At 50.9% G+C, this 27,266-nt stretch overlaps 1 protein-coding gene across 1 annotated transcript; it reads right to left on the bottom strand.

The window, feature by feature from the left end:
- Positions 1 to 250: 250 nt before the first annotated feature.
- On the bottom strand, positions 251 to 16,575 carry NANS (N-acetylneuraminate synthase). The gene is made up of 6 exons (XM_065908048.1): positions 16,352 to 16,575; positions 12,788 to 13,003; positions 5,794 to 5,893; positions 4,654 to 4,808; positions 2,198 to 2,464; positions 251 to 481 (listed from the first exon to the last, which is right to left on the bottom strand). Exons 1-6 carry the CDS (start codon positions 16,481 to 16,483, stop codon positions 272 to 274), a joined length of 1,080 nt encoding a protein of 359 aa, XP_065764120.1. The 5' UTR covers positions 16,484 to 16,575; the 3' UTR covers positions 251 to 271.
- Positions 16,576 to 27,266: the final 10,691 nt, after the last annotated feature.

Raw genomic sequence — 27,266 nt, 5'->3', positions numbered from 1 at the left:
GGGCCCATGCAGCCAGCGTTCACCCCTCTGCACTGCAGTGGGCAATGATGAGAAGCTTCTGAGCCCACTGCCCCTTCTGGGCCAGCCAGCCTGAGGCAGAGGCTGCCTATATTTGCTCCTTGTATCTCTCCAACGGGCTTGACCCAGGGCCTGGCCCCGACATGTCTGCTGTCTGGGGATCCCCAGAGACCAGCAGTCCTGCCCCACCTCACCCAAATGCACCTGACGGTACCAGCAAGGCAATTCAGAATTCAGAGAATGGCACTTTATTTTAAGACCTGATTTTTTTCCCATGATTCTCTATCAGTTCTTCCATGATGGTGTCGTCTTCCTCCACAGTGACCAGGGCCTTCTTGCCCACCAGGCTGAAGATGTCTTCCGGAGGGTAACCTTTGGGCTCCCCCACCTTCACAGTCAGCATGTCCAAAGTCAGAATGCTGCCTTCCGGAATCTTCACTTTGGCCACCACAGACTTGCCCAGCTGTGGGTGAAATTAAGACTCAGTGCCAGCCACACAAATAACTAGCGCGCGGTGTTTCGTCCCCAGGGTCCCTGACCAGTTTTCTCATACGAGGCGCCTGGAAAGCAGGGAGTCTGTTTTCCCCTTCGGTGCCTAGAACAGTAGCTCACGCACGGCAGGGTCTTGGCCAGTGCGGGGTGGACTCAGACTCAGAGGGGTGGCCTTTACAATCAAGGACTCAGGTTAGGTCGCCAAAGAGAGCAAGACCCGAAGCCCAGGCACCTGGGGACAAGGCGTGACTGAGAGTCTCTGTAAAACGGGAAATAACAGTGCCTCTATCCCGTGGGACGACTACAAGGATTCGTGATGATGATGCCCGTAATCTACCTGGAACACAGACTCGGTCAATAAAGATGGTGATTACTTTTGTCATCATCCAGTTCAGTATCACATTTTAAACACAAGGAAACAGAGGTCTACGGAGGGCGGGTAAGCTGGCCAAGGTCGCAAGGAGCCAAGAGGAGAACCTGGGATTCCTGACCCCTGGCCCGCGGCTCGACGGACACAAACCTTACGGCCTCCTCGTTCAGTACAACAGGAGTACGGAGGGCTCACAAGACAATCATGGAAGGGGGCCTCTTAGGAAGGGGCAGGCAGGCTGGGCAACGAGGGGAATGGGGACCTGAAGCTCAGAGCCAGCATCTCTAAGGTCTGGTCTATAAATGCTGTCCCACAAAGTATCTAACTCTGCATCTTCCAGGTGAGGGCCAAGGAACCCATTCTGGAATTTATGTCAGGACAGAAGGTCTGAAAGCCGACGATTATCAGATGTTGCGTCTTGTGGTGTCTCACTGTCTACCCACGGAGCCAGGATGCCCAGAACCAAATTCAGTGCGCAGCTGCTGAAACTTATTCCAGTTTCTGAGCCAGCTTGCTCCTCTCTCCTTCTATAAGGCAGTTAGTTTCTTTTTACCGTTATTTTAAGTTTCCGGTGTATATACATCTTTGAGAGCAGCAAGTAGGCCCCATGGAATAAAAGACAGCCCTCCTGGAGCAGGCCTGGTGTGGGATCTCAGCTTGGGCCCAAACAGCCCGCAGCATCGGAGGAGTGCCTGCTCCCCTCGCAGCCCCGACTCAGAGGCTGAGCCAGGTCTAGGCCCTGGCTTCCAGGAAGGCCCCGTGGCCCCTGTGCCAGGCAGTGTGCTGGCCTCCCCCCGTCCACTCTGCCTGAAGGTTAATCCTGCACAACTGGCTCAAAGGGCTCCCAAAGGAATGTATGCATCGTCTCCCAGCAAACCCATGAGAACCCTCGCCCCAGCTTCCAGTGTCTCCCCGTGCTTCGGGATTCCTCGACTTATCACAGCCCTCCTCCCCCTGCCTCGTGGAACCCTCCACCTGAACATGCCTCTAGGATTACCTACAGTGTGGGACCCCAGACTCGACCTCTGCACGCCTCATGAGGCCCCAGACACCACCAAGGTCTTGAGCGCTGGGGCCACAGGCTTCAGAGACTTAATGGAAAACCATAACATGATGCCTGGGAACCAGAGGAACAGCTAAAGTTCCTTCAATAAATTCCTCCCGCTGCTAACATGAACTCCCAAAACCTCAGAGGCTCGCGGCAACATCCCTGCATCACCCCGCCGTTGGCACAGGCAGGGCTGGTTCCCACGACCTCTCGGGGAAGCCCACACAGCTCCTCTCAGCGCTGGCAGCCGGCGGGCCAGCAGAGCCCACCTTCTCATTGCAGGCCATCTCACAGGGCAGCAGCTGCTTGGTCGGGGAGCCCAGCGCCCTCTCCACGAGGCGCACGGACCGCACCAGCTCGGCCAGCTCTCCAGGCTCCAGCGAGGCCGCGTGGTCACTCCCCTTCCAGGTCTTGTCCAAAGTGATGTGACGCTCCAAGACCTTGGCACCCAGAGCCACTGCGGCCACAGATATCGCTATGCCAGTCTCATGCCCAGAATACCCTATGGGGATGTCAGGAAAGAGCTTCTGGTATTCCTTTAAAATAGAAAAAGGAAAAGAAAGTTAAACAGTGTAGTGCCTTCCACATACAATCCAGAGTCAGGCTGATGGACCTGAGGCCCCATTCAGCCACTCGCTATCTGTGAAGCTCCAGGAAGTCTCTGAGGCTCTCGGAGCCTCTCCTGAGGATGATGGGCGCCAAGTGGGAGCTGCTGTGAGCGCGCGGAGGGCGCTCAGCACAGTGTGAAGGCTCAAAACTACTGGCTACTCTCATCAGGAACACATCGCAAACCACCAGGAGTAACACCGGAACTGGACCCGAATGCCTCCACTCACTCCGAAAGCATCGGGCACATTTAATCAGGCTGAGCTGCTGAGAGCAAACGCGCTACATGCACAAAGATCAGCGTCAGTGATACAAACAGCCCAATCTCAATCCTTCGGTGGGAGTGTTAAATAATTAATTAATTGGTTATCTATAATGCACTGGATGGAACAAAAGACGTGCTAAGTCGAGGGAGCCTTGTCAGGGAGGGTCACCAGAACGCTTAAGTGCAGCAGAAAGACCCAGATGGGAGTTAATAAAAGGTTAGGACGGCTGAGGGGCAAAGGCCTCAGGAACCAGGCCCAAGGGTGTGCGACGGGCAAGGAAGGGCAGGCTGCAGGCCGGAGCACTCATGCTGCCGTGATGGGCTGGGCTGGGCTGGCAGGCGTGGGCAGCAGGCTGGCAGTTCAGCTCTGGTCATGCCCTGCTCTCAGGAGAAAGGACACGAGCAACCAGGGACGTGAGGAGGGACGGTGGAAGGGAAACGACCGCGCTTCACAAAGGAAGAAAACCGAGGGAAATATTTGGCATCACACACACTAAACTGTCAGTTACGGTAGTCTCTGTGGGATGGGATTATACAGGATGTTCACTTTCTATGTTATATACGTCAGGGCTGAGTTTTTTTTCTTAAATCATGTTTTAATTTTAAAAATAATATGATTTAGAGATGAGCTAGAAATGGAGAAAAGACTACAAAACTGGGAGGGACTAAAACTTTAGTTAAAAAGACAGCCGTGTCATTTTGAAAAAATATTATTTTTTTAAAAGTTAAATATAAAAGACTCTCTAGAAAAATGTACAAGAGCTTACATAATCAGGGGGAGAAAACCTCAGAATGTCTGTACTGAAAGAATCAGAGAGCTGGTAAATAACAGAACAGGAAAAACCAGAAGTTTCAAGAAGGTCTCCTACAATTCAGTGTGAAGAAAAGTGAATATTTGCACACCAGCAGTCATATCCGCTTCATTCACAATAGCCAAAAGGTGGAACCATCCCAGATGTCCATCAACAGATGAACGGATAAACCATAAGTGGTGTACACATACAGTGAAACATTATTCAGCCTTAAAAAGGAATGAGATGCTAATACGTGCTAGCACATGGATGAACCTTGAAGACAGGCGAAGTGAAAGCAGATGGACACAAAAGGAGAAATACCGTATGATTCCATTTATTTGAGAAGCCTAGAGTAGTCAAGTTCATAGAGACAGAAACTAAAACGCCAGCTGCCAGGGGCTGGCAGGGTGGGGAGATGGCAGTGTTAGTGGGTACAGAATGTGATAGGACTCTGAGATGGGAAAGAGTTCTTCAGATGGACGAAGCGATGGTAGCACAGCAGTGTGAACGCTCTTAGTGCCCCTGAACCAGACACCAAAAAATGGCTAAGATGGCAAATTTTATGTACATCTTACAAAGACAAATCCACCACTCATGAAGAAAAGATAAAAGCCAGCAATTCGCAGGAAAGGGACCCCAATGGCCACTACACACAGGTAAAGAAAATGTATATGGACAGTTACAAAGACTCCACCTTAAAACGACAAAAAACAAATAAAAAACAAGCAAAAAAAAACACCGAAAGACTCCACCTTAAATGTTATAATGAGAGAAATTAAGATTGGTGTTAAGAAAATTTAAAATCTTTAGAATGTATCTGACTGCTTAACTCCATAGTTGGTCCTAATTTGATTCTGGAACAGCAAGACTATCAAGTGGAAGTGAAAGTCGCTCCGTCACGTCCGACACTCGCGACCCCGTGGGCTATGCGGCCCGTGGACTCCTCCAGGCCAGAGCGCTGGAAGGAGGCCCCAGCGACGAAGCATGTCAAGGCTGGGAGTTTCGGCTGCACCTTCCCCACAGCCAGCGACCGGGCAGACGGGCGCCCCCCCACGCTCACCGAGATGACGCGCAGGTTGACGTCCTCGGGCTGCAGCGGGTAGGCACTGGTGCACTGCAGGAAGCAGAAGTTGGGGTTGAGGGGCTTCACAATCCAATAGACTTGCTTCATGGTATCCATGGACTGCATCCCACTAGAGATGACCATCGGGCGGCCTGAAGGACCCAGCACCAGCACCGTCATCACCTTATCTTCAGGGGCCCTGACTCTCCCTTGAGCACACCCCCGCTGTTGGTCTCATCATTCAAACAGCTCTTACACAGTGGGGGGACAGAGGTGAGCTTGGTGGGTTTCTGTCCTCAACCACGGGAAACGCAGACTCCCTTCCCCCCACAACATTATTGTGCAGCAAAGTGAACCAAATGAAGAGGAATCTGACACTCTTTAGGGAAGGATGAGCATCTCATTGTATTAAGAGGCTGCACTGCGTGGTAGGGTGAGCACGCTCCAGATTCAGGAGGGTGAGGCCCCGAGCTGCCACATCCCACCTGTGTGGTCTCAGATCCTCGGCTATGAAGTAAGTAGGAAGCATCATCATCATCATATGACCTGCTCCAGACCCAGTACTGACATCAGGCCCACATGAGATCACTCACGTGGTGGAACCACTGTACAAGTTCTGATGTGCAGAGGCTGGATGTTCCAATATACTGAGAGAGTACTTTCAAAGGCAGAGCTGCCTCTAAGGCGTTTCATTTATACTGTCATAGCCTTCATTTTATATCAATATTTTATTAGAAATTAAAAATAATTTTCACTTAAAAATTCTTATGGGGACTTCCCTAATAGTCCAGGGCTTAAGATTTCACCTTCCTATGCAGGGAATGTGGGTTCGATCCCTGGTCAAGGAGGTAAGATCCCACATGCCTCATGGCCCAAAAACTGAAACATAAAAAAGAATCAATACTGCAACAAATTCAAGACTTTTAAAAAAATGGTCCACATCAAAAAAAGAAATCTTTAAAATTCTTATAAAAACTGTATATCTTTCACTTCTCCCAAGTCAGCAGGTGAAAAAGTGGGAGTATATGCTGACTGGAGAAATCTGTCTTCAGGAGACTCCTTTAGTGGGTTACTACCAATGGTGTAAAAACACAAAAAGTCTGGACTCAGACTGTATGATGAAAATTAAACACTCACCTTTCTTGGCTGTCTTTTCCAGATATGGGAAATTGTTGGTGTCCCCAGATCCAACTTTGAAAAAGGGAACGTTCAGTTCATGCAGAAACTCAACTGCCATCTACAAAAGTCAAAGCGGGAGCTCACATTCACCACATTTCAAAATCACCGTCCTCCAGATCGGCGAGGAGCCACCTACAAACAGAAACACCCCTTCTCTCGCCCAGCAACTTGAAAGCAGACACAGATCAGCTATCAGTCGTTTTATTCAAATTCAAACATGCCTTCACTCATAGCCACCCATCCACCTGTCCAACAAACACTGCACCCTGGCGCACACTGTCTATGAAAATCTGGAAAAGAATCAGACCCCTGGCCAGACCTTCTCTCCCCAGGGGCCTGGGGCCCAGTGAACAAACAAGAAGGGTCATGACCTAATCTTGACTCAGACAAGTAGGCACTGAGAAAGGGAGTGTCCCTCAGCAGCCTAATCCTCGCCTCGGGACCCAACGGCCGGGAAAAGAGGCCATTTCAACCCTTGCCAAAAGTAGAAGAAGTGAAGTGTGTCATGGCCCAGCCCTGACACATTGATCCACGGCTGGCAGGGCCCATCAAGCCCAAGCCCTTTCGGACCTCAAATTATGCTGCCCACAGAAAAAAACCAACCTGACTGTTTGAGGCTACCTCTCTAGGGCCCTTCACCATCCTTATCTGGGATTCATCAATAACCCTCAGGAAACTGGCAAATGTCAGCAAACGCCTGCTGAAAGAATTAGTGGACCACAAGTTTTAAGAGTAAAATCTCAGTTTGCTGTACAATTACCAAAACCTCCCAAATTACTTTTCAATACTTTTTTTTTTTTTTTTAATTGAAGTTGAAAATCAGAAGCAGGGAGAGTCAATGCCTTGGAATACTTCCCAGTGTCTAAGTTCCGTCTACCTTAAAATGCTGGCCAAGTCTCAGAAGTAAGTTTGGAAGACTTGATTAGCTAGGTCAGTGCTTCTCACACTTTAACACAGGCACACGAACCTGCCACGGGTCTCGGACAGATGAAATGCAAGTTCTGACTCTACTGATCTAGAGTGGGGCCCAAGAGTCTGCATTTCTTGTAAGTTCAGTAACACCACTGTTACTGCTCTGTGAAACAGATTAGCAAGGAGCAAGGTTACCGGCATGGAAGTCCAAAGGGTTCAGGGGTAGTAAGGAACAGTATGAGGTCATTCTGCCAGCAGGTTCTTTGAATCAAACCAGTACTGTCTGAGCTTTCTTCCATCTTCCCAGCAGATGATGAGCTACTCTAATCACTGGCCTCACTCAGAGAATCACTTTCCTCTAATAAGTAGGGGCTAGAGATGCTGGAGGAGAAGGCAATGGCACCCGACTCCAGTGCTCTTGCCTGGAAAATCCCATGGATGGAGGAGCCTGGTGGGCTGCAGTCCATGGGGTCGCTGACTCGGACACGACGGAGCAACTTCACTTTCACCTTTCACTTTCATGCACTGGAGAAGGAAATGGCAACCCACTCCAGTGTTCTTCTTGCCTGGAGAATCCCAGGGACGGGGGAGCCTGATGGGCTGCCGTCTGTGGGGTCGCACAGAGTCGGACACGACTGAAGCGACTCAGCAGCAGCAGCAGCAGCGATGCCGGAGAGACATACGGTGACTGAGCAGCCAGTGAACAGGCCAGAGGCAGACGGCACTCTCCTCTGTCCAGGAGACACCTTTCGGGATGGCCGAAGCACCACTCACCTCCAAGGCGCTAAGCCGCCGCCGCCTCCCCTCTGTTTTATGTCTTGCTGTCTCTCTCCTCCCTTCCACAGTTTGCTGTCATTCTCTCCTGTGTATGTGTCTCTCACACTATTAACCAGCCCTAAGATGAAACTGAAAAGCATTTGTTTCAAACATATTTACTGAATAAAGTCTAGTGTCCCCACCCTCCCCACTCTGTCTGGCAGATGAAGAGAGTGTTTTCTATTTTAAGGGAAAATCCTACGCAAAATTCCGTCTCTAACGCTCTACTTTGTGAGGGCATGGCTCATGATCAGAGTCCCCAGGGCATAGAGAGATGGATGAGCCCAATCAGGAGAGGCGCAGGGCACGTAGGGGCAAGGAGGGGCCAAATGTAGCAAAAATGCGTTGCAAAAGCTTACCTACGCTGATTGTAAAATCTGCATAAAGTGAAGTCACTCAGTCGTGTCCGAGCCTTTGCGACCCCATGGACTGTAGCCCGCCAGGCTCCTCTGTCCATGGGATTTTCCAGGCAAAAATACTGGAGTGGGTTGCCATTTCCTTCTCCAGGAAAATATGCATGGAGCTCTACAATTTTCAAGTGAGCAAAGGGGTAAATTTCTGTTGGCAGAGAAAGGTGCAGCTGGTTTCTTGCAGCCTTCCTAGGGAGCCAGCCCCACCTCGTGGCCACTTAGAAAACTGGCATCCTGGATTAATCTCTTCTGCAGAGGGTGCCAGTTTCAGTAGCTATCTGGAAGATGCTGGCCTTCCATCCTGAGGCAGTATTACTGGGCCCAGGCCTCGTCAGGCTGGGTCAGCGCCAGTGGCTGCCTTTCTCTCTGCGGACGTCCTGGCTTCCTCTGTCTTTGCTGCTTTCAGCCCCCCTTCCGTCTGTGGGATATGGATACAAGGCAGCCAGGCAGCCTCATAACTTCCCCTCTCCTCTGCCCCACACCACCAGGGCTTTCTGAGCCTGTCTGAAAGGAACTCCATCGAGTATGACCCTCCCTGGGCATCCAGCTGGGCTAAACACGGAGCAGAGGGTCCTCCCAGCAAGCTGGCTCGGGTGCAGCGCTGCACTGCACGGCCTCACCTTGGAGGGGCCTAGTGAATACACTGCTCTGGCTATTTTACTCCTAGTCCTTCCCACACTTAATTCAGCACAGAACCCTTGTTTATTTGGGGAAGGGACTTTGATTCTAAATTAATGAATTAATGAGGATCCCCCTTTCCACAATATACCCCATGAGAAATTTGGGAGCCTTTGATCTAAGGGGTAACAGAAAAGACAGGAGTGGCGCTGGGGGCTTTTCTGCAGCTGCTTCCACTCCCCTGATTTCCGCAGCTGTGAGGATGAGCCGGGAGAACAGGTGCCGGAGGGCTTGCCCAGGCTGAGGAAAGGATGAGGCGAGGAAGCATGGAGCCAGAAAGGCCTGGCCGGCCCTCAGCCCAGCCAGAGTACACCACAGGCAGGCAGGGGTGCCCTGGAGCAGGGGTGCTGGAGGAAGGAGGGCGGGCACCGCAGAGGCAGGAGGAGGGGAGGGCGGCTCTGCCGGGACGGTCCGCCAAGGGCCGCCTCTACGTCACGGCTCCCATCAAGACTCTCCATTTCGACCAAAGGCACTCTGCTCATTGCAGTCGAGCTCCCCAGGCCTCTGTCCAGCTTCTCACCGGGGCCCGGGTACTTTCTGGGCCTTCATAAAGCTGCAGCATGCCTTAACCTTCCCTCGGCCCGCAGGGAGCGCCCCGGGATGGCACCCCGTACATGCCTGCAGTCCGTGAGGGCTCGGGGCGGGTAATTCTCAGAACGACTCGCCAGGCAGACACAGAACAAGGGACCGACCCACCTCCGACAGCCGGGTAGACAGGACTTGCCGCTTCAGCAGAAAGGGCCCTGGCGGGGAAAGCAAAGGGCGCTCTCGCAAAGGCCCTTGAGCATGCCGCCGCGGGAGGCCCTGGCACAGCGCGGAGGGCAGCCCCTGCTTTCCGCGGCTAGAGAAAGCCCGCGCACATCAGCAGAGGCCCGGCCCAGCAAAAACAAACCAAGAAACCTGAAAAACAGAGAACACCTTTCTGCTCGCCACCTGTGCCCTGGTCTGTCGGACGCCAGTGGGGAGCGGGCGGCACTCCTAGGACACGGGAGACTCCCTGCCCCGTTAAGCCTGAAGCAGGGGAAAGGATTCCAGGCACCAGCAGCGAGCAGCCACGGGTACACATCTCGCAAGCCCCGGTCCATCTCGCCAGGCCCTCGCTGCACTGAGGGTGGGCATCCTGATCACCTCCCGTTCACACACGGACGCCTGCGGCCCAAAGGCTGCGTGGCCAGCCCGCGCTCGCAGCACCTGAGCTCAGAGGGCGGCTGCAGAGCTCAACTCGACACCAGACGGCTTCCTGGGGAGCAAGGGGCAGCGCCGGCCACCAGCGCCCAGCCTCCTCCCGTCCCCTGCTGCTCCCGACTCGGCCTCAAAGCCAGCGGCAGCAGAAGACCTGCAGAAGCGACTGCCTGAGCAGCGGCGGCCCCGCCGAGGCGGAGGCCAGGCTCTCCCGTCGGAGCCCGGGAACAGCCTGAGCCGGGAAGTCCTCATTCCAGGCCCCAGCCGCCTGAGCGACCCTGCCAGATGCTGCGCGGACTCGGGACAAGAGAGCGGGCAGAGCCTGAGGATGGCGGCGTCCTGACACGTGAAAGGAAATGGAGGCCCCAGGGCGGGCAGCGACTCGCCCAGCGCACATGGAGATGACCTCAGCTGTAGCTAACGCGGCTGAGCGCTGGCTGTGCGCCGCACCTTCTGTGGGCGACCACACTTAATCCTCACCACGGCCCTGCGAGACGAGCCCAGCTGAGGACACAGAAGCACGAAGGAAGTAAGCAACCTCCACCGGACTTCCCAGGGATGAGAGGCAGAAACCTCATCCATGGCTGCTGGGACGTAAAATGGTGCAGCCACTTTCAGAAAGCCTGGCAGGTCCTCAAAAAAGTTAAACACTGAGTTACCATAAATATATATATATACCCAAAGGACCACATACTGTCTGATTCTTTTTATATACAGTGTCCAGAAAAGGCAAATCTATAGAGACAGACAGCAGATTACAAGCTGCCTAGGGCTGGGAGCGGAGAAGGCAAAGGCACCCCACTCCAGGACTCCTGCCTGGGGAATCCCATGGACGGAGGAGCCTGGTGGGCTGCAGTCCATGGGGTCGCCAAGAGTCGGACACGACTGAGTGATTTCACTTTCACTTTTCACTTTCATGCATTGGAGAAGGCAATGGCAACCCACTCCATTGCTCTTGCCCGGAGAATCCCAGGGACAGGGAGCCTGGTGGGCTGCTGTCTGTGGGGTCACACAGAGTTGGACACGACTTAAGTGACTTAGCAGCAGCAGGACTGGGAGAACTGAAGGAATTGAGGAATGACTGATAACGGGTATAGGGCTTCCTTTTGGGTGATGAAAATGTTCTAAAATTAATTGAGTGAAGTGTATGATGTGTCAATAAAGCTGTTAGTAAAAAACCTATCCCTGGGAATTCCCTGGTAGTCTAGTGATTAGAATTTGGCGCTTTCACTGCCCTGGCCCAGGTTCAGTCCCTGGTGGGAAATGAGGTCCTGCAAGTCACATGACGAGGCCAAAAAAAAAAAAAAAGAAAAAATCTGTCCCCTTGTCCTGGGGTCAACGTGGGTCCAAGACTCTCCAGCCACCAACATGGAGGGCGGTGAAGAACAGGGAGAAGCCCAAAGGCTCTGCTGAGCTCTGGGAAGCCGCACACGCCTGGACCGGCACCCAGGTGGCCGCTGGGGGACCCCAGAAAGGTGTCAGATCTGCCCTCAAGACCCATTTCCCAACTGTGCGACATCACATGGACGTTCTGGCCCCTGGAGCCTCCGTGTCTTCATCTGCAAAATGGGACACAGTAGGGATAAGATGTGCTACTGTAAGTGAAGATGCTTCATCAACTATAACATCGAATTCAGATGTAGGAAATTATGGTTATTAGATGAATCACTAGATCTGAAGAATGTCATGCTTATGAATGCTGTCAATTAAAGAATGAATCTGGGCTACAGAACTGACGCCTGAACTTGTCAAGTTCCCCAGACGTCTAGTCTAGGTTCTCTGCTCCCCCTCCTTTTTTATCTACTAATGATCTAGACTAGCGTGACGCTTCTTTTGACTTAATTTACGGACACAGCTTGGGGTTGGGGCAGTAACACAAGAGGTCAGAGGCCTACAAATAGCCTAGCTGACTAAAAGAATCACAAGCTGAGAGCCTTAAAAATGTTAAGTTTCGTCTACTGATCCGTTTCTGCAAAGTTATCCGAAGGAAACAACTCAAAACACAGAAAGATGGTCATCTCAGCATCATTTAAAAGCACAAAAAGCTGAAAGTAACCTCATGTTCAAACATAAAGAAATAGTCACATACATTATAAATTCTCAAAAGAAATACTACAGCACCATTAATAACTTTCAGCAAAAGATATGGAGAATTACATGTCAATTATAGCTCAATAAAGCTGAGAAAGAAAACCAGGATATGGGTAAAAGCTGTGGTATAATATTAACCAGAAAAAGCAAACACAGAACTAAACATTCACAAATATAGCAACCAGGTAATAAAATATGCATATAAAACAAGTTCAGGAGGAAATATGTACAAAGAGCTGCCATGTAGAGATTATGAGTCAGTTTTTCTCTTTTTCCTGTTTTCTAAACTTTCTGTGACATTATTCTTATAACTAAATTTTTTTATATTCGAAAAAAAAGCTCATGAAGGAGTCTTGAGGCAGGTCGCAGAGCAGACGGAAGCTGAGACCTGGCACCAGCTAGACCCTTCCAGGATGTGGGCATGGCCATCCCGGGAGCCACTCCCTCCGGGAAGATGCAGCGTCGCCCCACCCAGATCACCCACAGCCACTTGGCAACAGGAGGACTCCTGTTAGGACAGCAGTTTCCTGATTCTGAGTCTAGGCTACTTTCCACTGGCAGCAAACTGGCCCAGTGGGGTCTCCCAGGGGCTTGAGGGATTCTGGCTTTCCAGGGTGGTTGCCCCCTACTTCCAGAGACAGCCTGCTTTGAAAACCATAGTTCTCTTTCCTCCAAATCTCACTGGGCCTCCAATCCCCCCGGCCTCCTGTTTAGTTCGACATTTACCTGGTCAACGTTATGGGGAGCTCTAGCTCAGAAAACACAAAACAGTCTAAAGTGAGCAAGGCCTGGAGCTGGCTTGAAGTCCAAGACACCAGGCCACCTGTTGTCCCCTAGGTCTGCTAAAGCGGCAGAGAGCTCACCTCATCCATGCCAGAGGCAGTGAAGAAGATGCCGACCTCCTCGGCATATTTCTGCAGCTCTCTGTACTGGGCATGGCTGAACTCCAGATGCCGTTTGTGCTCCCCGTATGTCTTCCCCCAGGAATGCTTCGAGGTGTACGGCCTCTCCAAGGCTTTCCGATTAAACTTATACTCCAGCTCACTCTTCTGGAACTTGGCGCAATCGGCCCCACACTCCTGCAACACATGATAGGGTTCCTTTAATTTTCGGTCACGGGCTCTCAGAGAGAAGAGAAATGTTGGGGCAACTGCTATTAAACCATTATCTTTAAAAACAACATCAAGGGGACTTCCCTGCTGGTCCAGTGGCTAAGACTCCATGCTCCAGATGCAGGGAGCCAGGGTTCAAACCCCGGTCAGGGGACTAGATCCCACCTACCACAACTAAAGATTCCACATACCTCAAAACTAAAAGATCCTGCATGCCGCAACTAAGACCACTCACTCTCTCACTCAGGCTCAGCAACTAAGACTTGATGCAGCCAAACAAATAAGTAAATAAACAAATATTTAACAAACAAACAAATGCCAACATTGAATGACAGAGTTCTTAAGACCTCCAAAAGAACAGAAACAGGAGAAGCAAGGAAGTCTCAAAAGAAGAAAAGGCTGGGGATAGGGCTTCCCCTCTGCTTTTCCCTCTTAAACTGTAAAAAAAAGAAAAAAAAGTGGGAGGGGGACTTTACATTATAATATTAAAAATAATTAACCAAACAATCAAGATTTTAAGTTGTATAACTCAGCAGAGGATATGAGCACTGGACCAGAATTTAGGGGGAAAAGAATCTGCCTTAACTCTGACCCTCCTGGATAAGCCACTCCCTGTCTCTGGCCTCAGTTTCTCTATCTGTACAAAAGGCTGTGTGGAACCGCTCCAAGGCCTGTAACTTGAGGAGCCCCTGATGGGGGTGGCTGTTAGCTGTTTTGCACATGTGGTTTCTGTATGGCGTCGTGTTTGAACAAGAGGTTCTGGGGCAACGGCAAGCAAAAAAATTTAGAAATGCCGCAGCTTTACTGAACAGAAGCTATAATATAAAAGCTGGATTGTCTGACTATAAAAGCTATAATTTTATTGCCAGTCAGCCTCCAAGCTCTCAAACACCACTCAGCAGAAAGATTCAGGAAAACTCTCTCGAGTCTCGGCTCACGGACACCGCTGGAGACACACAGGTCTTCACGTTTCTGGGAACGCGGGCTCCAGAAATGTCTGTGCTGAGACCGTCACTTTCACTCGGAAAAGTCAGGCGTGGTCAGAACTGATGCTAGAAAGAAGCTCAGAGAACATTAGACCTGAAAGTGACCTTGGACGACAGAGTCCTCATTGTCTGGATACAGAGCCCAAGGCCTGGAGGGACCTGACCAAAGCTGCGGAGACTCTGGCAGAGGAGGCTGCACGACGCGGTCTCCAGAGCGCAGTGCTCCCCTCCTTTCTTCTCGTGTCGGCCTCAGGCAGGTTACAAAGCTCGTCTCCATCTAGGCAAACCCTCCCTCTACAGGAAGTAGTAAAGGGAAGTCAAACAGCAGAAAGTTCTAATGATGAGAGATCAGTTCTACCACATCCCACATGACAGCAGTGGTACCGGGAGGACAGAAAGTTCCCCCCTTCTTTTCTCCGCTTCTGTCCTGAACGAGCTACATTTCTGGATCTGTTTAACGCCACGGTCAACTCTAGGCTCAGAAAACACAATCACTGTCCCTGTTTTATCCTACTGCCGATGGTTTCTTTGTTCAAGCTTTTATTGCTTCTGTACGGGCAAAAAAGCAAGCTACCAAATAAGTCTTAAACACACCCTTTGCATCAAATTTGAAAGTTAGATGGTGCGTTTTAAGGCACCTGACCCAGTAAGCATTCAAACATGTTAACAATTGTTGCTCTTTAAAAGCATATTTTACTTTTTAGATTTTGCCCATAAGTGATAACATACAGTATTTGTTTTTCTCTGACTTATTTCACTAAGCATAATACCCTCCAGGTCCATTCACATCATTGTAAATGACAGAATTTCACTCTTTTTTATGGCTGAGTAATATTCCATTGTGCATATGCACTATAGCTTTATTCATTCGTTTGTTGATGGACACTTAGGTTTCAAACAGACTCACAGATCTAGAGAACAAACAAATGGATACCAGTGGGGAGAAGGAAGGAGTGATGGGCAAGAAAGGGGTGTGGGATTAAGAAGTACCATCTACTATGTATAAAATAAATGAGCAACAAGGATATATACTGTACAGCACAGGGAAATATAACTATTATTTTGCAATAACTTTAAATGGAGGAGTATAATCTATAAAAATATTGAATCCCTATGTTGCATACCTGAAACTAATATTATTGCAAATGGAGGAGTATAATCTATAAAAATATTGAATCCCTATGTTGCATACCTGAAACTAATATTATTGCAAGTCAATTATACTTCAATGAAAAAATAAATAAAATTTTAAAATAAAAGTATTTCTTTTTTTTGGCCACGTGGCACCTAGGATCTTCGTTTTCCAACCAGGGATCAAATTCACATACAGTAGAAGCAGAGTCTTAACCACTGGACTGTCAGTGAAGTCCCAAAATAAAGTATCTTTATGATTCTGTAGGGTTCCATAAAAGCAGAGTTAGTCCTCAAAAAGTAAAAGAAAACCTTATCACAAATGACAGAACAGCACTGGTTGAAGGGAAGTGAAAGGAAAAAAAAAGATTTCGTGAACTACCTCTAAACCAAGGACTCACGGTGCAGATCTTCTGCTGGGAACGGGGTTCACAATGCAGGATGTGACCGGTCCCCCCTCCAGAGCACTCATAGTCTAACAGAGCGAGTTTAAACAGACAGTGACAATGCAATGCCACGGGAAAAATTACAGGAACCCAACTCTGAAAGGAGGAGCTGGAGAAAGCACCGAAGAGAAGAGGGAGCATGAGCATTCATTACCATCATATCACTAGTAGCTAACGTGTATTGAGTCCTATTTGCCAAGTACCGTACTAAGAGCTTTACATCTTATCTTTATTTTATTCTCAAAATTCTATGAAGTAATTACAAGGAATGGCATATGAGAGAGACAGCAGCAACTTTCAGCAACTTCCCGGAAGTAATTCCCTGTCGCAGAGAATGTCAGAGATTTAAAAAACGATAGGCTGGAAGAGGTCAGGTCATTAAAGTCCTGAAGACTTTATTAAAGGGTTTCGACTCTAGAGTGGCAGTGCATAGCCACTGAAGGCTCACCAGATCTGTGTTTCAGAAAGATCATTCTGCCTCCAGCGAGGGGCGAGAGAGGTCGGGTTAGGGGGCAACTGTAGCGATGCAAAGAAGTCAGGAGGTGGGAAAGGGATGCAGAACAGGATTCGAAACATCTGGAACTGGACCTGGAGAGCCGGACGCCAGGCCGGATGCAGGCCGCGAGAGGCAGAGCGAGGATGCCCCGGGCTCGGCGCAGCCCCGCCCCACCCCGGCACAGGCGGCTCTCCCCGCAGGCGCTTCCCGCCCCCGCCCCGGGCCCGTGCCCGAGCTCTCCAGACTGCCCCCTCACCTTCGCCACGCGGATCATGCGCTTGGCCACGTCCAGATCGCCCTGGTGGTTCTGGCCGATCTCGGCAATGATAAAGCAGGGGTGCTGCCCGCCCACCCAGCGCCCGGGACACAGCTCCAGCTCCAGCGGCATGCTGGCGGCTCACGCTCCGCCGCTGCGCCACCAGGGAGGCTCCCGCCGCCGCCTTGCCGGGTTAGGTCCGCAGCCCAGGTGGACCCACGCGCCGGCCCCGCCACGTCAGCCCTTGGTCGCCGGGCAGCCAATCCCCAGGCACGGCCTCGCTCCCGACAGCCAATCAGATTAGGGGGCGGAGCCACGCTCTAGGGGAGCGTGCGGCGGAAGGAGGAAGCCCGGCGGCCTTCTCTGGAGCTCGGGGTGTGGCTAGCGGCCGCGAGCTTAACCTCCGACGGTCGTGGGGTGCGGGCATCGGTGAGCAAACCCTCCCCTAAGGAGGTGAAGCCTGGCTGCCTTCGGCGTGGACAGAATGCGCCCTGCGGTGTCATGGGAAGAATGGATCCTGGAGTTACAGTTAGAGCTGGTTCGAGCCCACCCCCTGCTCTTGATCATGAATACCTTACACTTTCTGAGCTTTATTTTCCTTTTTCTCTAAACTGGAAAATTTATAGACTCTACATCCTAGGGTTCGTGAGATAGCGTATAGATCATTCTGATCTCAGTACTTGGCCTGTAAGCTTTTGATAAGTGGTTGCTGGTCCTATTATATGAGATGCAACAAGTTCAAAAAGTTCACTGACTTGTCCACGAGCCGCGGTGGAGCTGGGACTAGGACCCTGGATTGCCTTCCAGCCTAGGGCCCTTGCAATACCCTATACTGAGTTGCACACAAAATTGAGAAATAAGTTTGAAGGGAAAAGCAAACTTGATTCTCCGCTTGACTTCCAGAACTAATGAGCAAAGTAACAACAGAAAGGAGAGGAAGAGGCACTTCTGGGTGGAAGGGAGAAGGGTAGTTTGGGGACACTTGGTAAAAATATGCAGATGAGGGACTTCCCTGGTGGGCCAGTAGCTAAGACCAGGCCTCTAATGCAGGGGCCCCAGGTTCAATCCCTGGTCAGGGAACTAGATCCCACACACTGCAACCAAAGATCCCATATGCTGCAACAGAAGATTGAAGGTCCCACGAGGCATAGCCAGAGTAAATAAATATTAAAAAATAAATATACAGGTGAAACGGTTCATTAGGTGGGAGGAGAGGCAGCTCTGAGGTTCATTGTGGGTCTGGGCTGGAGATAGAAATCCGGAAGCCATTCTGAGTGAGGAAGGACTGACTAGGTAGACGCGCGAAGGAGAGAGTGTGCAGGGGACTGAGCGGTGGAGGAGTGAGCCTTGTGCAGCTGCCCTGGAAGGACGGAGAAGCAGGGTGTGTCCTGAGGAGGAGAGACCCGCAGAACTGAAGGCCCAGAGCAGTGCGTGAGAACAAGGAGCAAGAACTCGGTGGGGGACATGGGGAGCAGGGGGAATGCTAGAGAAAACAGACTTGGTGGCCGAGGGATGATGGGGAAACAGAGGAGGCAAAAATGGGTCTTTCCTTGAAAAAGAGCAGTTGCTAAAAGCAGATGGAAGGGGCTTGCTTCCCTGGTGGCTCAGTGGTAAAGAATCTGCCTGCCAGTGGAGGAGATATAGGTTCAATCCCTGGTCTGGGAAGATCCCACGTTCCTCGGGGTGACTAAGCCCATAGGCCACAACTATTGAGCCTACGCTCTACAGCCCAGGAGCCCCAACCACTGAGCCCATGATGCCCTTGCACCGTAGATGCTGTGTTCTGCAACAAGGGAAGCCCCTGCAGGGAGAAGCCCCCTCACTGCAATTAGAGAAAAGCCTGAACAGCAGTGAAGACCCAGCACAGCCAAAGTAAACAAATAAGTAAAATTATATTTTTTAAATAAAATTATATATATATATATTTTTTAATAAAATTATATATTTTTAAATGAAGCAGCTGGAAAATGGACCAGGGCTTGTCCTAAAGTGGAGGGGTTCCAAAGAAGTGCAAGTTTAGAAGCAGGAAGTGGGTGTAGATCAGGGTGCCTATAAATGGAGCAACTGAGAGCCTTGGGAGAAGCAGACTCTGGCCACTTGACACCAGAGCAGGTCTCCAGTGGCTGGGGTTGAGGAGCTTGGATAGACAGCAAGAAAGTAACCAAGGACCAAGGAGATTGCAGCGGGGTCCATTCATCTGCAACATGTCTAGACTAAGATGCCTTGTGCTTTAGGTCTGTCAAGTTTAAATGGCCTTTCACAGCTGGGTGAGGTTGAGCAACAGGCCTTGATTACAGAGAAAATTAAACCCAGCACTAAAATAACTCAGTCACTTGACTAGAGAAAACCATTATGGTTTTGCACAATTCATATATAAGTGGAAATTAAGTTTAAAGAAAAAAAGGTGACATCACATTTAAAAATTTGATACCATGAAAGGAAGGGCTAATGTTACTTATGGTTAAATAAGAACTTTCAATAAATTAAAATACACACTTATTTAATACCTACCACAAATAAGGAGGAAAAGATGCAATGTTTATTCCAGTCTTGTTCTTGTTTTTAAAGCCAATTTCCATGCTTGGGTAATGAGTCAGTGTTCAGTCTGTCGAAATGGATGAGGACATGGGAAGGTCTTTAAAAACAAAACCAGTGAGGGATTTTTTTTTTTTTTTTTTTTTAGGAAAGGGCAAGGAAGAACTTACTTTTGGAGAAACTAGGGTACCCAGAGTGCTGAGTCATAAGGGTCAAGGTCAAGGATTGGACATAGTTCCTAGAACTGAGACGCTGGGGCCTGGGACCTCAGGAGATAGTTCAACTGTGCTCGGCCCCTCCTGAGGTTGATTCCTGCAAAGCCTCCTCCAATCTAGAACTCTGATTAATTTTTTGTCACCGCTCCATGTTCTAGTTACAGTGGACTATTCTGAGTTCCCCTAAAAGATCATATTCTCTCCTCCAGGCCTTGACACAGGCGGTTTCCTGAACCTGCACACTGCCTGTTTCCCTACACCCACCATGCTGAGCCCCTGCCTTCTGCAAGCCCTTCAGGGTAGAAGTCAGTTCCTCTCAGGACCTTCTCTGATCTCCCCAACAGCCTTCTCTACGTTCCTGCATGACCGTCTTTATTCCCCCTCTTATGGAACTGCCTCTTCTCTTGTCTGTCTTTCTCTCTATAGAGTGTGAGCTCCTTTGGGTTGGAACCATCTGGAGTACCTAGTCAGTGCTAAACCCAGGGCAGCGTTCTAGGGACACCGTGGTGAACAAACAAAACAGACCAGGCCTCTGCCCTTACAGGCTTAGAGCCTTGTACTGTAACTGTGTCCTCCAGGGCAAAGAGCTGCTTGAGAGCAGGGCCTCAGCTGTTTCCTCTTATATCCGTAGCAACAAGCACAGAACGTAACACTTCTTAGGTGCTGACAAACGCTTTCCGAATGGCTCAGCGCAGGAAAGGAAAGATGACGGTGAAGACTGAGGCATCACTGACTTCACACATTTACTCTTCAGGCTGCGTTCAGCCTCTTAGGTGAACACGACCATGCCCTGAAGTCAGCTTTCTGGAAAGTTCCTCTGGGGAAGAAGGGAAGTATTAATCCACCCAAGTTCCCCAAACCCCAGTCGCGCCAAGGGCCTGCCCTGGTGTCAAATGGCCAAAGAGTCTGCCCCATTTATAGGCACCCTTGATGGACACACCCTGACTTAACACCCAGTTCCTGCTTCCTCAGCCTTGGTCCTCATCCCTGGAACAGAAGCATCATTTTTATACTGTCCCCGAGTGAACAAGCCCACTGTCACACCTGGGCCAGTATGGGAGGTGGAATTCACTTCACACTCTCTGTTGGAAGGATTTGGACCTGGGGTCCACACCACACCTGCCTCCACTTTCCAAATGCTACCTCACTCACCCGTCCAACGAACGATTCTTGGGTTGCTGCATGCGGGCACCATGCCAAGAACCAGGAATAGAATGGGGAACAAAGCGTGGGGCCTCTTCCTGTAAACTGCATTTTACAGCAGATGTAGTTTATGGTAAAGTAAACTACACTCACCCATCGCTATAAAATCATGAACGGTAATAAGGAGGGCGTGAGGACAGCGGTTGAGTGCTGTGTGTGACTAACATGGGGACATTTTTCGCACAGGTGGTCAGGAAGGGTCTGTCTGAAGGATCAACACTGAAGCTGAGGCCCCCTCCCAAATCCCTTCCACGTGATAATAGTCTATTTGCGAGCGTGGTCCCCACAGGAGGTTGAAACAGTATAGTGTCCTGGAAAAAAAAAATCGTAGTGTTTGGAATAAGCGACGCCCGGGTTCTCCTCCCAGCCCCGTTCCTTCTCAACTTCCTGCCGAATGGAAACAGCCGCCCGCAGGGCGCAGGAGTGAGAACGCGTGAGACTCGGCCCGTGAGGCCCCGTGACAGCTGGGCCCGCTTGCCCAGAGTTCCTGCCCCAGAGACACAGAGAGAAGTGTCGTCCTGAGCTCCTGCCCCCTGGCCTGCTTCCACGGCCTGTGGCCTGGAGGACCGCCCCCTCCTCGTATCTCATCTTGACAGTCTGTGCCTGTCACCAGCCTCACGTCCCCCTCACCCTCCACCATGCCCCGCTGTCCGGAAGGTCCTACCCCCTCGCCACCCCAGTTAAGGGCAGTGGGTCTCGGGAAGTTCCTGGCCGTCCAGTGATTAAACGAGGTGGCCCAGTTTCAATCCCTGGTCAGGGAACTAAGATCCTGCAAGCTGTGCAGAGCAGCAAAAAACAAAACAACAAAAAAAAAAACACACAAAAATAGTGAACCTGTTGTCTCCCCTTCGTCCTCTCACTCTCAACTTACAAGAGTCCCCAAAACTTCAACAACTTTCACTCCTCCCTCATGCTGTCCCTGGGAATATCATCCATTCACAGGGCTTCGAGATGTACACCCTCATGGGCAGCTCCCAGATATTCATCACCAACCCCAGTCTGCCTGCTCAGCTGGTTGCCTGCTCAGCTCACAACCGTCTCTAGAAACAGCCCCAGTACGCCAGAACATCCTATAGCAAGCCGGTCTCAACCATGTGATACCGCCAACTCAAGCCCGACCAGATTGATCCTAATGTGTTAAAAGATAATATTCCAATATTTCAAGCACATGAAAACTTGCTCCACGTCATTAACTATCAGGAAAATGCAAGTCAAAGTCATGGTGGAACACCACCTCAGGCTCAGCAGGATGTCTAGAATCAGAGAGACAGATAAAGGTGTGGAGAGACTGCAACCCGCATGCACCGCTGATGGAAGGTAAAATGGTGCAGCCACTTTGGGAAACAGTCTGGTAGTTCTTCAAAAGGTTAATCATCTCATTGCCATATGACCCAGCAAGTCTACTCCTAAATATATGCCCAAGAGAGATAAAAAAATGTGTCCACAAAAAATTTGTATTTGACTCGCCTGTCCAGACCTGAGCACCCAGGTCCAGCTTCTCATCACATTGGTTATAAGTCCAAGCACCCAAGTGGGAGCTTTCCAGCACGTGACTGCCACTCTGCCCGGAGGATTTCACGGGTCTGAGTTGAATTGTGACCCCTCCCCTAAATGCGTGTGTTGAAGCCCTCACGCGCAGTCCCTCAGAATGTGACCTTACATGGACTAAGGGTCATTGCCGATGAGTTAAGTTGAGTTCATTGGAGTGGGCCGTAACCCAAGGTAAATGCCCCTATAGAACGGGGAAATTTGTGCACGAACGCGTACACAAGAACGCCACTTGAAGAGGCCCAGGGAGAAGATGGCCATCTACCAGCCAGGGAGAGAGGCCTGGAGCAGACCCTCCCCTCACAGCACTCAGGAGGAACCAACCCTGCCGACTCCTTGCCTTGGACTTCCAGCCTCTAGCACTGTGAGATGACATGTGTCTGCTGTTGCTATCGCCCAGGCTCTGGTGTTTGGTTACAGCGGCCCCAGGAAGCTAACACACGTGTGTAAAAATCAGTGCGGAGGTTTGCACGGAGCGCCGGTGTGTGAGGCGCAGCAAAGGGGCCCCGGCCTGCAGCCCGGAGCTCTCACTTCCCGGCAGGGGAGGCGAGGCGGCGAGCAGAGCGGCCAGAGCCAGGGCAGGGAGAACGAGGCCGTCAGCGCCACTGAACAAGGAACGCGGGGACGGAAGTCTCCTGTCTGCTGGCTCACGGGGGAGGCTGACGCCTTTGCACTGGCTTTTGAAACCGGGATGTGTCTTTTTCTTGCCTGTGTTTTGTCTGTTTAATATTTGGTTTTGGCTGCAGCGGGTCTGAGTTGCGGCACGCAGGATCTTTGCTGTGGCACGTGGGCCTTCCCTCCAGTGGAGGCACGAGGACCAGTAGTTGCTGCCCGTGGTCTTCGTTGCCCCACGGCATGAGGGACCTTCGTTCCAGGACCAGGGGTGGCACCTGTGTCCCCTGCATGGGTAGGCAGACCCTAACCACTGGAGCACCAGGGAAGGCCCTGGGATCGACTTGCTTATGCAGATGGAGGAAGCGTGCAGAGGAGGCAGCAGGAGCAAAGGGCGAAACACACAGGGACGTCCAGACGGCTGGGAGGCTGTGTGGGGCCTCGGGGAAGGAAGAAAGGCTGGAAAGGAGAACTGGGATGTGGTGGACTCGGACTTGAGGGGGGTGGTGCCGGAAAGTCACTGAGAGTTCCTGAGTGGCATCAGGAGAGCCCAACTGTGGAGAGGTCCCTTGAGCAGCCTAGAGAGGAGGGTCCTGGGTGGGACACTGTGAGACCTCCAGTGGCCCTTGATGTGGGAACTTGGATTTCCTCAGCCTCCTGTCTTCCATTTCCCTCTAGCTTCCTCCTGCTGAAGCACCTGTACTGTGGAGCGCTCTGAGTTTCAGAAGTTCCCTTCCATGTCAGGAGTCCTCTGAGATGAGCTCACCCAAGCTCAGAGGACTGGGTCCTGTGGTCTAGTTACTGGCTCATCCCGGGCCTTTCCCCCTCGATCAGTACAAGGCAAAGAGAGAAGTACAAGTGCTCTGCACTTGGGGGCCTTGCAACAGGCACCCTGACTGTTCCCTCGTCTGAAAGATGGGGTGGGAATCCTCACACTGCCTCTCTGGAACAAGATAATGGATGTGAGCTCTGCAAACGGCAGCATGCTACGGAAAACCTGGGGACCGTCATCCTTGTGTCAGAGTGGGGCTTAGGACAAGTCAGGCCTGAGCTTGGCAGAGAGGTGGTAGAATAGGATGTCGACAGGCAGGGAGCACCAGGTGGCCGCAGAACCAGGGTTACGGTGGGCCGATGTCCCAGCAGGCAGGGAGCCAAATGCCAGATGGGGGACAGGCAGGGTCCTGACCTAGCACTGGAATGGACAAAGTCAAGGCATTCCCTTCCTCGGGGGCTGGCTGGAACCCTGAGGACTACTTGCTTCGCCAGGGTCCCGTCCCCCACTCCGACTCCTCCAGGGCCCGGGCGCCTCTCTGCTCAGACGCCCACTCCTCGCCCGCTTGCTGCGGCGGCGGCGGCAGTTCCTTGGTGCACCGCCGTGCACGACCCTGGCTGCCTGCAGCCGGCCTAGGCTGCCACTGAGAGAAGCCCGTGGTGTAGGCTGTTCCCAGCCGTTCCCCACGTTACCCCTCATGGTGTCCAGCACTTTCACACTCATTAACTTAAGGCAGAGAGTGGGCAGGGCAGCCCTAATTTAGGGATGGAAAACTGAGTTCCAAGAAGCAAAGCGTCTTTTGCTGGCTCGCTAAGTTGGCATATGGCAGGGCTGCTTCTCTCAGTGTGGAAGTATTATGATTAAGAGTGGTAGTTGCATTTGTAGAATGTTCACTGTTTGTCTGCACCCCTAAAACATTTCATGGTTCTAATTCTGAAAACTAGCTCTGTTGTTACTCTGCCCTGAACCTCATGTTAGCTTGCATCTCCTTTGCTCCAGACTGAGAAGAAATAGGTCCACTAACTTTCTCATTAGAACAGAGTCAGGAGCCAGATAGCCCTAAGCAGGAGCATTTAGCCATCAGCAGAAGCTGTGAATTTGGGCAGAGCTGGGTTGGAACTCCAGCCAGGCTGGCTATTTACTGGCTACTTGACTTTGGAGGCTCTTCACCTCTAAATCCTGCAGTTCCCACAGCTGTGAAGCAAGGAATACAATTTCCCTCCCTCCCTCCAACTCAGAACATTAGTGCCCCCCAGGGGCAGATATCCATCCTGCACATGCCACGGTGAGTCTATAATGCTGTAGATACTCCCCAGACTGACTAGTCTGACTTGTTCAGTCGCTCCGTCGTGTTGGACTCATTGCGACCCCATGGATGGCAGCACACCAGGCTTCCCTGTCCTTCACCATCTCCTGGAGCTTGCTCAAACTCATGTCCATCGAGTCAGTGATGCCATCCAACCATCTTGGCCTCTGTCATCCTCTTCTCCTGCCTTCAGTCTTTTCCAGCATCAGGGTCTTTTTCTAATGAGTTGGCTCTTTGCCAGGTGGCCAAAGTATTGGAGCTTCAGCATCAGTCCTTCCAATGAATATTCAGGGTTGATTTCCTTTAGGATTGACTGGATTCATTTCCTTGCAGTCCAAAGGGACTCTCAAGAGTCTTCTCCAACACTGCAGTAATAAAATGGATTTACTAGTATCCCTATTGCAGTTTTTGGAAGACACCTCATTCACCATCAGTCTTAGTGGTGCAGCCCTCATGCAGACTTGTCCAGATAACTGTAACCACCTCCTCACTGACCTCTTGCTACAGGTCTATCCCCTTGACTCCATCAGCCTAAGGCACAGCTTTCATATTTTCCACCAGCCCAAACCCTTACCTGCTCCTCAGGAGGGCGGGCTAAGTGGGAGTAACAGCTTGGGTAACTACTATCACGTCTATTGCTGGTTAGAACTTGGAGTATACATACCTCGTCCCGATGTATACAGCTATATCAGGGCTGCAAGCTCACTTAAGCTTGGGTTTCATCTTTCCAGTCGAGAAGCTGAAGGTTCCCAGAAGGGAAATGACTCAGGAGAGTCCAGTATCAGCTCGTGGCCAGGCTGGGGCTAGACCAGATCTCTGGGTTCTCTTCGAGGCTTCCCTCACCACACCTCCACCCCTCTTCTCCAGGGCTGGGCTGCGGCAGTGTTCCAACGAACATACACAAGCTGGTCTGGGTCAAGTCCCCTTAACAAGACAGAGTAAGGGTCATTTTCTTTGTAATGCCCTTCTGACACCTCTGGGACAAGTTGTAATATACTTGGAGATCACGAAGCTGACCTAATTGGCTCTAGAAAGAACGTCTACACTCGCTTCAGTCTTGGTGGTTTTCCTGCAGAGCAACTGTTTGGCAGGTGAAGCTTCAGTCAGTTGGTAACCTGACTCCCTTTTCATCAACACAGAGGTATCACCAGTCTCATTAAAATTGATGTCAGCGCAACTTGACAGGCCTGGAGCAGAGGGAAGGTCATAGCCTAGGAACAGAACCACGTGGTTCTGTCTCATCTTTCTCTGATGGGAGGGTGGTGCAGCCCAAATAGGGCGCCAGAAATGAAAAGGACTCTAATTCTGCTCACATGTGTCCCAGGTAGGAGTCCCGGCGGTGGTGACGAGGGGCGTGGGCGCGCATTTTACACAAACTGCTCTGCATTGCCATCAGAAGTGTCATTCACTCTTTAGGGCCTGGATTCCTACAGCAGGAGGAAACTAAAGCTAAGAGCCAAGTTGAGAACAGGGCCAGGCTCTTTCACTAATTCCTCAGGAAGCCTTGGGCCAGCCCTTGACGCTTTTCTATGCCTGTTTCCCTGTATGTACAAGGAGCAAGAGTTCTCTTCTGTTTCCTAAATATTTATTTGGCTGCTTCAGGTCTTAGCTGCATCGTGTGTGGGACACAGCCCCCAGAGCACACGGGCTCTCAGGGTTGGTAGCGCGCGGGTTCAGCTGCTCTGCAGCATGTTGGATCTTAGTTCCCTGACCAGGGATTGAATCTGCACCCCCTGCATTGCAAGGCGGATTCTTAACCACTGGACCAACAAGGGAGTTCCTAACCCTTCCTTTGTTTTTAAAAGACAAATGCAATCATGACATTCCGTGTCACACAGAACAGGGTCGTTACTCTGGTTGGAGGGCAGCTGTGTGTGGGAAAGACCCCTTCCCCACCCTGCAGGAGGCAGGTAAGGACCAGTTATCCAGCCCATCACAGCTCCCACCCAGCTCAGATGTTTAACTTAAAACATTCACTGCAAAAGCGGGGAGCAAGTCCACTCCAACGTCTCCTTCAGAGGAGAGAGAACTCCAGAAACAGGGTTTGCTCTGTGACCTCATCACCAAATAGCCTGTTTCTCAAGAAGTTTAAGTCTTCAGTCGAGAGCACCTAGGCCTCAAGGCCCTATCAGAGGTCTACACGTTACAGGCTTCTGGAAAATTTCATATTAAGACAAGGAAAAGCAGGTCTGATGGTTCCCTAGAAATCCTCATTGGCCATAGGTCATAGCTCATACTGACATTTTGTAAAGTGAATGCACAGAAAAGCTCTGCTGTTCAAGTCCCTCTGGGATAAGGTCCCAAATCACTGCTCACGTCTCACCTGCCATTCCTCTCTTCCTCCTCGTTCTCTGGTCAAACTTGCCTATTTGAAGCCAAGCGTACGCAACTGCCTACCTCTGACCTCTGTCCATCATGTTCTTCCCTCCTTTTCTCCATCCGTGTTTCTAGTCACCCATATCCGCATGTGTGGCTCAAATACTTCCCCTTCTAGGGAACCTCCCTAATCCTCCCAGTTGAAAGCTACCCTTCCCACCTCTGAATCACCCTCTTACTGGACCACTTGTTCTAGGTCTTGGTAAGTGTCACTCCGCGTCTTCTCTTCCTTACATTTCCAGTGAGCATCCAAGAGCTGGCTTGTCTCTATCCCAAACCCCCGCCTCTTGCCAGCCAAGGAGAGCTTGGCATATCCCAGGAGCTTGGAAGATATCAAAAAGTCCTATA

This window comes from Muntiacus reevesi, chromosome 17, assembly GCF_963930625.1.
Source record: "Muntiacus reevesi chromosome 17, mMunRee1.1, whole genome shotgun sequence".
Taxonomy (NCBI): domain Eukaryota; kingdom Metazoa; phylum Chordata; class Mammalia; order Artiodactyla; family Cervidae; genus Muntiacus; species Muntiacus reevesi.
Note: the sequence above shows the minus strand (reverse complement) of the source record. Positions and strands in the feature narration are given on the sequence as shown.

Bases quoted from the DNA above. Each gene is read 5' to 3' on its own strand.
- NANS (XM_065908048.1), bottom strand. From the start codon at position 16,483: ATGCCGCTGGAGCTGGAGCTGTGTCCCGGGCGCTGGGTGGGCGGGCAG. The intron at 5,894-12,787 runs GTGAGCTCTCTG...TGACTTTTGTAG, and splicing joins CTGCCTCTGGCATGGATGAG to ATGGCAGTTGAGTTTCTGCA. The intron at 482-2,197 runs GTGGGCTCTGCT...TTTCACCCACAG, and splicing joins AGATGGCCTGCAATGAGAAG to CTGGGCAAGTCTGTGGTGGC.